Source organism: Protobothrops mucrosquamatus, unplaced genomic scaffold, assembly GCF_001527695.2.
Source record: "Protobothrops mucrosquamatus isolate PMUCROS unplaced genomic scaffold, P.Mucros_1.0 scaffold3950, whole genome shotgun sequence".
Classification (NCBI taxonomy): Eukaryota; Metazoa; Chordata; class Lepidosauria; order Squamata; family Viperidae; genus Protobothrops; species Protobothrops mucrosquamatus.
The window spans coordinates 96,624-107,765 of NW_015389891.1; the positions used below are offsets into that span (position 1 = coordinate 96,624).

General features: G+C 41.0%; 1 protein-coding gene across 3 annotated transcripts in view; it reads right to left on the bottom strand.

Moving 5' to 3' along the window:
- Nucleotides 1-11,142, bottom strand: part of RBM17 (RNA binding motif protein 17) — a 15,668-nt gene that overhangs the window by 2,311 nt on the left and 2,215 nt on the right. Inside the window, exons 2-9 of one of the 3 annotated variants that reach the window (XM_015827786.1) lie at nucleotides 10,324-10,457; nucleotides 6,414-6,530; nucleotides 5,253-5,419; nucleotides 5,050-5,147; nucleotides 4,087-4,143; nucleotides 3,332-3,473; nucleotides 2,169-2,320; nucleotides 726-799 (exon numbers count right to left, since the gene is read on the bottom strand). In XM_015827786.1, the coding sequence (XP_015683272.1) occupies nucleotides 726-799; nucleotides 2,169-2,320; nucleotides 3,332-3,473; nucleotides 4,087-4,143; nucleotides 5,050-5,147; nucleotides 5,253-5,419; nucleotides 6,414-6,530; nucleotides 10,324-10,446 (930 nt within the window). In that variant the 5' untranslated portion in view covers nucleotides 10,447-10,457. Of the gene's footprint in view, nucleotides 1-725; nucleotides 803-2,168; nucleotides 2,321-3,331; nucleotides 3,474-4,086; nucleotides 4,144-5,049; nucleotides 5,148-5,252; nucleotides 5,420-6,413; nucleotides 6,531-10,323; nucleotides 10,458-11,142 lie in introns of all 3 variants that reach the window. The other 2 variants (XM_015827784.1, XM_015827785.2) reach the window with 2 other exon arrangements.

Below are 11,142 nucleotides of genomic sequence, written 5' to 3' on the forward strand. Positions count from 1 at the left end.
TTATTATTATTATTATTATTATTATTATTATTATTATTATTATTATTATTATTATTATTATTATTATAGTTCTCCTTCAAATACTGAGAGGTTTTTCTCACTCGTGTTTATTTACTGAACGTGTTTCTATTCCACCGAAATCAGAAAGACTCTTTCGGGAGCTTCTGAGAATAAATACATATTTCCTGTCAGGGAATATCCGCCGTCATGTCTTTCTGATCATTTTAATGTCACTTCCTCCAACTAATCGGAATTTAAAAGCCAGCCTTAATACAGGCGGCCCTCGAGTTAACAGCAGTTTGTTTAGTGACCGTTTGAAGTTACAACAGCATTGAAAAACGGGACTTTTAACGACCGTTTTTCACAGTTACAACCTTTGCAGCCATCCCCCTGGTCACGTCGTCAAAATTCAGACGCTTGGCAACTGGCTCCTATTTATGACGGTCGCAGTGTCCCGGGGTCACGTGATCACCCCTTTTGTGACCTGACACGCACAGTCAATGGGGAATTCGCTTAACGACCGTGTTAATAGCAACTGCAGTGATTCACTTAATAACTTGTGCCAACAAAGGTCGTAAAATGAGGCGAAATTCACGGCCTCACTTAGCAACGGAAAGATTGGGTTCCGTTGTGATCCTAAATTGAGGACTACTTGTGCCAACCCAAAACTTAAAAAAAAATCACCAATTCAGGATGGCGGATGAATCAAAACAGGGGAAACTTACCCGCAATAAGACAACTTTGGTGGGACATTTCAGTATCTCTGTTAAAGGATTTGAATCCGATTTCTTCGATGCATCTGCTATTCCAAAGAGGGGGGGAAAAAAAGTGTAACCGTTTCACTTTAAATGCAGTATTACTTAACAATCTCATCTTAGATCGGTGTTTATCAGCCTTAGGGATTTTACCATGTATGGACTTCGACTCCCAGAATTCCTTGGCCAGCAGGCTTGCTTAAATTGGTTATAAGTGGAGATGAACCGAATTTAAGACTGATCAAAGCAAAGTGATGCGAGACTTTAATGATTAAATGAAATGGTATAGGCTTTCCTGCCTAAGCAGGGGGTTGGACGATAAGACCACTAAGGTCCCTTCCAACTCTTGTCTTTTTATTCTATTCTATTATGTTCTGTTCTATTCTATTCCTGTTCCATTCTATTCATTCCTTTCTATTCCATTCCATATTTTCTATTCTATTCTATTCTATTCCTGTCTTATCCTATTTATTCCATTCCTTTCTATTCCATTCCATATTTTCTATTCTATTCTATTCTATTTTATTCTATTCTATTCTATTCCGTATTCTATTCCATTCTGTATTCTATTTTATTCTATTCTGTTCCGTTCCATTTATTCTATTCCAGTGATGGCGAACCTTTTAGAGACCTAGTGCCCAAACTGCAACCCCAAACCCACTTATGCATTGTCGGGTGCCGGGTGGGCATGGCCCATTGGGTGGGTGTGGCCCATTGGGTGGGTGTGGCCCATTGGCTGGGCGTGGCTGTGGTGGTAACGGCAGACTGGGTGGGATTAAAAAGTTCAATCAATCAATTCCAACTTTGCAAGATCTTTTTTTTTCCCCCACGAGAAGTTGAAATTGACTCATTGATTGAACCTCTTTTTTTTTGCACATGGCAGCGGAGGCCTAAAGCGAAAAGGTTTTATAAAATCCAGCTGAAGGCCTAGGACTGGGGCGACGGTATGCATGCCCACAGAGAGGGCTCTGAGTGCCGCCTCTGGCACCCGTGCCATAGGTTCACCACCACTGGTCTATTCTATTCTATTCTATTCTATTCTATTCTATTCTATTCATTCCTGTTCCATTCTATTCATTCCATTCCATGTTTTCTATTCTATTCCATTCCTGTCCTATTTATTCCATTCCTTTCTATTCAACTCCATATTTTCTATTCTATTCTATTCTATTCTATTCTATTCCATTCCATATTTTCTATTCTATTCTATTCTATTCTATTCTATTCTTTCTAATTCTATTCTGTTCTGTTCTGTTCTGTTCTGTTCTGTTCCGTTCCATTCCATTCCAAGACTGGTCAGCCCTCTGCATTTAATCCCTACAGCAACTACCTTACAATGGCACGTGCAGACATTGTAGTAGAAAGTCACCTTGGACACCACCTCCCTTCACCCCATAGGCCCCCCTAACTTACCTTTATCAGCAGCATCTCCAATAATGATTTTGCCACCCCGCTTGCTGGTTTTCTCTACCGACAGGGCGGTGCTCAAACCCTGTTCGTGCTTCCCCAGGCCTTGACCTTCTCTGAAGCCGTATTTCTGCATGATCTTGTGAGCCACCGTGCCTCTGAAGACAGAAGGGAGAATGAGCTGGGCCATCAGGTGTGGGAAATCAAGCCAGGTCGGCAATGTTAGACGGCTCCCTAAATTGCAGGTAGTCCTCGACTTACAAAAGTTCATTTAGTGGATGGAAACTAAGCAAGGAGAGAAGCAACCTAGAACTAAGGAGAAACTTCCTGACAGTGAGAACAATTAACCAGTGGAACAACCTGCCTCCAGAAGCTGTGAATGCTCCAACACTGGAAGTTTTTAAGAAGAGACTGGACAGCCATTTGTCTGAAATGGTATAGGGCAGTGGTGGCGAACCTATGGTACGCGTGCCAGAGGGGGCACTCGGAGCCCTCTCTGTGGGCACGCGTGCCTTGCTCTTTGGCTAAGTTTTCACATTTCTCAAGCCCCTTCCTAGCCAAAACAAGCCTCCGGAGCGAGCGCGCTCTTTTCAGCTTTGAATTATATCAAATCTGACACCAGAAACAGACTAACAGAGGATCTGAGTGCTGCATGTGTTGCTCTCAAACTTACAAAGTATAAGCCAAGGTTAGACAAATTTATCAGCATGCATACAACCGCAAAAGTCACATTAATTGTTCAAAAGCATGCCAAATGCAAACTTTTACCTTTCAGTAAAAAGTTGTTTGTATCATTGAAAGCTTTGTTATTGTGTTTTTCTTTTAAGACAAAAGATGTTAATGTATCAGTTTTTTTTTTTTCTAAACTAAAACCTCAGTATTCAGATTAAATTGCCATGTTGGCACTTTGCGATAAATAAGTGGTTTTGGGGTTGCAGTTTGGGCACTGGGTCTCTAAAAAGGTTCGCCATCACTGGTATAGGGCTTCCTGCCTGAGCAGGGGGTTGGACTAGATGACCGCCACGTTGCTTTTTGAATACTTCAATGTAAAAATTAGAAAACCAAGAAAACCTTTATAAGAAATAAACAAAACAAAATAGTCTCAATTCCTAACGCTTTTCGCTACTGCCCCCCAGTGGCCTTTTGCGGGAAGTCTCCACAGCGCTCACCCCATGTTCGCAAGGAAGGAATTGCTGGGCCCGGTTGGGGATCGAGGCCTCTCGGGCTCATCGTACATCGGGGGAGGAATGGCGGCCTTGGACGATGAACCACGAGGCCTCGGCTCTTCCTCGTAGGGGAATGAGGATACAGCTGCGGGAAAGAAGACAGGACATTTTTAACCATCAGGGCAAAAATCCATAAGCCTGGATTCCTAGGCCAGGGGTAGGCAACCTGGGCTCTTTTATGACTGGTGGACTTCAACTCCCAGAATTCCTGAGCCAGCCATGCTGAGGGGAAAGGGAGAGGTTTCCAAGCTGAGCCATGCTGGCTCAGGAATTCTGGGAGTTGAAGTCCACGAGTCATAAAAGAGCCAAGGTTGCCTACTCCTGGTCTAGGAGGCTGACCGCTTAGAACAGGACGACTTAGGACAGGGGTAGGCAACCTTGTGAAGGGGTAGGCAACCTTGTGAAGGGTGCGTGGTTTTGTGTGCTGCCTGCATTCCACACGTGGGGCTTTGCTTGTTTGTGCGGATCGGTTGCTGGCATGTCACGGCCCGGTACCGGTCCATGGCCTGGGGGGTTGGGGACCCCTGACTTACGTGCTTCGCTTACAGCCATCATGATTTACGATGGAAATTCCGGGGGTCCATTTATTTGTTTAATTAGATTTGTTTGCTGCCCATTTCACCCTGAGAGGGCTCTGCGGGGATATGGTTGTTAAGACAAGGACTAACTGTAATTTAAAGAAAAATTAAGGTGCCTACGTTCTTTGTCCTTCTCAACCAGAGAAGTAGGTGGTGCAATGGCAGCTCCTCCCATACCTGCATAAGAAGAAGAAAAAAAAATCTATGAAAGCCAATACTATAAAGAATTCTATTCTATTCTCTGTCCTATCCTATTCTCTGTTCTGTTCTGTTTTGTTCCATTCCATTTTTTTCTATTCTATTCTATTCCATTTTTTCTATTCTATTCCATATTTTCTATTCTATTTTATTTTATTCTATTCTATTTTTTCTATTCTATTCTCTATTCTATTCCATTCCATATTTTCTATTCTATTTTATTCTATTCCATTTTTTCTATTCTATTCTATTCTCTATTCTATTCCATATTTTCTATTCTATTCTATTCCATTTTTTCTATTCTATTTTATTCTCTATTCTATTCTATTCCATATTTTCTATTCTATTCTATTTTTCTATTCTATATTCTATTCCATTCCATATTTTCTATTCTATTCTATTCTATTCTATTCTATTCTATATTTCTATTCTATTCTATTCCATTTTTTCTATTCTATTCTCTATTCTATTCTATTCCATTCCATATTTTCTATTCTATTTTATTCTATTCCATTTTTTCTATTCTATTCTATTCTCTATTCTATTCCATTCCATATTTTCTATTCTATTTTATTCTATTCTATTCTCTATTCTATTCTATCTATTCTATTCTTCTATTCTATTCTATTCCATTTTTTCTATTCTATTCTATTCCATTTTTTCTATTCTATTCTATTCTCTATTCTATTCTATTCCATTTTTTCTATTCTATTCTATTCTATTCCATTCCATTCCATTCTATTCTTCTATTCAGTTTACATTAGAGATCACCATGTCTCTGGTGTTTTGCTTCCTTGGGCTTCTCAGCCAGAACGTGGCCCATAGATTAAGTGAGACAAGAGGTTTGATTCATGCATATGGTTTGGTGACTAAACAGTTTCTCACTTCGTTTCCGCCTCTCTCTTTCATAATCTTCATCTTCATCGGAATCCGGATCTGGCCGTCTGGAAAATCCACTTGCCTCGTGTCTGTCTTTGCGCCTCCTTGAAATGGAAACAGAAAATAAGCAGGTAAGGATTTCGGCGCAGTCAAAACGGCAACGAAAACCTTAACCCCGAAACTGACGACCTGCAATGCCGATTACTCACTTCTCCCTTTCTTCAATCTCCTTCTGCCTCTCCAGCTCCCGTTGCCTTTGCCGTTCTTCTCGCTGGCGTTTGACGACTTTCTCGTAGTCGTTTGGGAACATCGGATCGTACTCATCCGCTAAAGGGATCAACACATCTCCTGCCGAAAAGCCGCTGGGGACGGGGTCCTGGGAGGTATAACGCGGAAGACACGACAACAAAAAGTAATCCAAGGCAATTCTTGGAAAAAGAAAAAAAAGGAGGCGCTCCGTGTATATTTGCCAGAAGAAGATGGAAATGGTTCTGCAACTGATCTGCAGAGAAAGTCTGAAAATGAGCTAGCTGTGTACCAGAGTCAGAACTGTCTGGTTCAAACTAACCATTTTATTTTATAATAGTCCTGTTTATGTGAAGACAGTTCTTCATCTTCATGGCATTTACAGTACATGTTTATTTTTCTGGACTCATTTCAAGGTACCCATATCTATCTAATCTATCTATCTAATCTATCTAATCTATCTAATCTATCTATCTATCTATCTATCTATCTATCTATCTATCTATCATCTATTCTATCCATCCATCCATCTATCCATCTATCCATCCATCTATCTAATCTCTCTCTCTCTCTCTCTCCATCCATCCATCCCTGTCTACCTACCTACCTACCCATCTCCCCATCCATCCATCCCTGTGTGTCTGTCTGTCCCTCCCTCCCTCCATCCATGTCTGTCTACCTACCTACCTACCTACCCATCTCATCCATCTATCCATCGTGTCTATCTTCTTATCCATCCATCCATCCATCCATGTCTACCTACCTACCTATCTACTTATCCATCCATCCATGTCTGTCTCTCTAATCTCTATCCTCTCTATATCATCTCTCTCTTTCTTATTATCTCTATATTATCTCTATCATCTCTCCATCTCTCTACCTACCTATCTCTTTATCCATCCATCCATGTCTGCCTACCTGCCCGCCCATCTGCCCGCCCGGTCTGTCTCAGTGTTTCTCAACCTTNGTTGAAGTCCACCCACCTAGAAGTTGCCAAGATTGAGAAACACTGCTCTAGCTGGTCGTGAGGGGAGGCATTTTGCTCCAAAGGAAGGCTGCCCTCCAAGGGCTGACGGGCTCTTGATCAGGATACTGCTGGTCCATTTTATAAGCCCCCATCTTACCTTCAAGCCAGCTGCCACATGGGGTGGGGTGTCTACGATCTGACGCTCATCAGAAGCACTGCCTCGTTTCAGATCAATTACAGGAGCAAGGACTGTGCTTTGTTTTGACCTCTGAGTCTAAAATGAAATACCAAAAAATCAAAATACGCATTTCGCACAGCTTCAAGAATTTCATTCCCTGACCTGCGTGTTTGTTCTTCTCATCACCATCCGAATTATACAGGGCAGCGGCAAATAAATTTAACTGATAAATAAACAGAAGACTTCAGCTACAATTCCTATCCTTCCCATTTGGTCCAGACATTAGAGATGGGAAATGTAGTCCAAAGGCTCTACTATTGAAACGTCAAGATGATGCATGTTTTGAAGCAAAGTTCACCAGAAAAAAGGCCATTTGATTAAAGCAGGTATATTTAATTGCATACATTCTCAATGATACTTAAAGACTTCATTGCAAAAGTATTATCAATATATTTTAATTTAAAGATACATCAGTATAACACAAATTGCCGTGTACATTTCAATATGACAAGATAATCTCTTAAGTATCTGATTTAACCATCACTTCCCCATAGGTAAGTGAAACCTTGTTCCATCTACAACATATTTTGTTTAGATCTATGAACAAATGCAATTAAACCTATCACAGAGAGTGCAAAGTTTACACAAAATGGCTGTCCATTTTTAAAAATACCCTCACAAACCTCTATGAGAATTAGAATAGACTGGAATTCTTGGGGAAAACTCCTCCAATGGAGAACTTTTGATATTTTTTATTCCATCATTTTTTAATTAAAAAAAAACAACCAATCCCAGCATTCTTATACAGATGGAAAACAATATGAAAATACGTTTTAACATTTTCCATGATGTGGATGCTACAAAAATGACCTTGTGCTTCTCAAGATTGTCTTTCAAATAATGGAGGTTAAGTGAAGCCGATGAAATCTGGCAACTGCAGTGCAGGGTTTCTCCCCCAAGATGTTGTAATAATGTTATCATTATAATTATAATGCACATATAATTCACAGGCTATGGAGAACTAAGGGCTGATGCAAGAGATTCCACTTAGCTATGAGGGCTGAGAAAGGAGCAAACACGTTAGCTTCTGAAAGATAACGCTCTAGGTTTATTTTTAAAAATCCAATACTCCATCTGGGTTATATACCAGTGGCCGGGCATACTTATTTCAACACATGTAATACAAAAAAAAATGCACTTACAGAATCAGTGTTAGAACTATTGCAGAATGAGGTTTTGTCACAGAGGTTAGACCAGGGGTAGTCAACCTTGGCTCTTTTATGACTCGTGGACTTCAACTCCCATAATTCCTGAGCCAGCTAAACTGGCTCAGGAATTCTGGGAATTGAAGTCCACCAGTCATAAAAGAGCCAAGGTTGACTACCCCTGGGTTAGACTTTGGAAAAAGTGCAGAGAACTAACACGATTAAAAGCCTGAAGACCTAAACACATGAAGAACAGTTGCAGGAGATGTGTATGGCTAGCCTAGAGAACAGAAGGACTGGGGGTGACGTGATATTTGAGTATTCCAGTATTTGAGGGGCTGCCACAAAGAAAAGGGGGGGGGGTCAACTTATTTTCCAAAGCACCAAAAAGCAGGACAAGAAACAATAGATGGAAACTAATCAAGGAGAGATGCAACCTGGAATTAAGGAGAAACTTCCCAACAGTGAGAACAACTTGCCTTCAGAAGTTGTGGATGCTTCATCACTGGAGACCTTTAAGAAGAGACTGGACAGCCACTTGTCTGAAATGGTATATAGGGTCTCCTGCTGGAGCAGGGGGGTTGGACTAGAAGACCTCCAAGGTCCCTTCCAGTTCTATTCCGATTGACAAGTTTAGAATGCCTCTGAAGCCGCAATGGCTGCTTTAAATTATGCAAATAATGAAAAAGCCTATGTGAATATAGGTAGTCCTTGACTTACGACAGTTGCTTGGTGACCATTAACAGCTCTGATGGGTCTCCTAAAAGGGATTTATGATCCGGTTCTGAAGTTCCAAGGCCGCCTCCACCCACAATCATTTCACCTCCTTTTAGGCACGTGGCAAATGTATGGCCATTTGCTATGTTCTGCAGTTGCATGACCTCGGTTTATGTTTTTTTGTCTAAAATCAGTGTGCTGCAGCTGCCAAAAAAGCCAGCTCAGTGCTGGGCTGCATTAACAGAGGGATAGAATCAAGATCACGGGAAGTATTAATACCACTTTACAAGGACTTGGTAAGGCCACACTTGGAATACGGCATCCAGTTTTGGTCACCACGATGTAAAAAAGATGCTGAGACTCTAGAAAGAGTACAGAGAAGAGCAACAAAGATAATCAGGGGATTGGAGGCTAAAACATATAAGGAACAATTGCTGGAATTGGTATGTCTAGTTTAACGAAGAGAAGGACGAGGGGGGACATGATAGCAGTGTTCCAATATCTCAGGGGCTGCCCCAAAGAAGAGGGAGTCAAGCTATTCTCCAAAGTGCCTGAAGGCAGGACAAGAAGCAACGGAGGGAAACTAAGCAAGGAGAGAAGCAACCTAGAACTAAGGAGAAACTTCCTGACAGTGAGAACAATTAACCAGTGGAACAACCTGCCTCCAGAAGTGGTGAATGCTCCAACACTGGAAGTTTTAAAGAGGAGACTGGACAGCCATTTGTCTGAAATGGTATAGGGTTTCCTGCCTGAGCAGGGGGTTGGACTAGATGACCTCCAAGGTCTTTCCAACTTTATTATTATTATTATTATTATTATTATTATTATTATTATTATTATTATTATTATTATTATTATAATATTATTATTATTATTATTATTATTATTATTATTATTATTATTACTATTACTATTACTACTACTACTACTGGTTTTCTGCAAAAACACCACAGAGCAAACAATGAGCTCACTTAACAGCTATTGCAAAAAAGTGTATATAATTGGGTCGGTCCACATGGGTGACCTGCTTTATAACTGTAACGGACAAGCAATATTATGGTCATAAATGTGTATAGCTAGAGGCCTATGTGTGTAGCTAGAGCTTAAGGGCGTTCCAGAAATCCTGGGAAGCATATTTTTTATCGATCAGTATTGGAGGGAACATCTGTGAGAAGCATTTTTTAAAATTTAATCTGTCTCCCACCTTTGTTATTTTTATAAATATCTCAAGGCAGCGAACATATCCAACACGTCTTCCTCCTCCTAATCTCCCCACCACAACCCTGCGAGGTGGGTCGGGCTGAGAGAGAGCTAGTGGCCCAAAGTCACCCAGCTGTCTTTCAGACTAGAACTCACCGTCTCCTGGTGACTGGCCCAAAGTCACCCAGCCGGCTTTCATGCCTAAGGTGAGACTAGAACTCACCGTCTCCTGGTGATTGGCCCAAAGTCACCCAGCCGCCTTTCATGCCTAAGGTGAGACTAGAACTCACCATCTCCTGGTGATTGGCCCAAAGTCACCCAGCCAGCTTTCATGCCTAAGGTGAGACTAGAACTCACCGTCTCCTGGTGACTGGCCCAAAGTCACCCAGTTGGTTTTTATGCCTAAGGTGAGACTAGAACTCACCGTCTCCTGGTGACTGGCTCAAAGTCACCCAGTTGGTTTTTATGCCTTAGGTGGGGCTAGAACTCACCATCTCCTGGTGACTGGCTCAAAGTCACCCAGTTGGTTTTTATGCCTTAGGTGAGGCTAGAACTCACCGTCTCCTGGTGACCGGCCCAAAGTCACCCAGTTGGTTTTTATGCCTAAAGCGGGGCTAGAACTCACCGTTTTCAGCTTTCCAGCTTGGTGCCTTAATCAAACCTATTTGCTAAATGAAGCACTGTACTTAGCAGTGGGTGCTCCCTGGACAGTTGACAATTAAAACAAAACCCAAAAAAGCATTTTCCTGCATATTTTTTTACTGTACCTTTGCTTGAGTCAGCGCGGCTTTTTTCACTTGCAGCTGAGACTGCAGGAGTTTGAAATTTTTGGACCAGCCTTCTGTTTTGGAATCACTGGTTTCTACTCCCAGGTCGTCATAGAGAGACATTTCCCTCACTGCTGGGTTCAAAACAAAGAAACAGGTGGGGGGAAAAAAGTGTTTGTAACTTGTACAGGACATTCTTTTTTTTATATTTTACCTTAACAAGTTTAACAGAAAAGAAATAGGAAAAATACGCAAGAAACACATTAAAAGCAAAACCACCCAAAAGGAGGATACTGTCTGTTTACATACATTACATATTATTTTATTTTTGTTTTATCCATTTATGTCCTGCTTTTATTATTTTGATAAATGACATCCCTTTCTCCTATTTTCCCCATAATAGGCCAGTGAGGTGAATTGGGTTGAGAGACAGTTAACTGGCTCAAAGTCACCCAGCTGGCTTCATTAAACATCATGTAAATGTCTAAAAGCTATCTCAGAATATTACCAGACATCTTAAAATCTATACCCCAGAAAAACAGTCATTTTCTCGTTAGCAAAACATTATTACAATAATTAGTGCTAAGCTGTATCCTTACTTGACCGACTATAATAAATTCATCTATATTTATTTATTTATTTATTTATTTTATTTAATTTATATGCCGCCCTTCTCCCGACAGGGACTCAGGGCGGCGCACAACATATTTAAAACCAGAACATATATACAATCCCCCCCTTAAAACCGAATTAAACCGAATTTTAATGTTGCGTCTTCCGAATATTTAAAACCCAATGTAAAATCCACCCTAGGTCAGG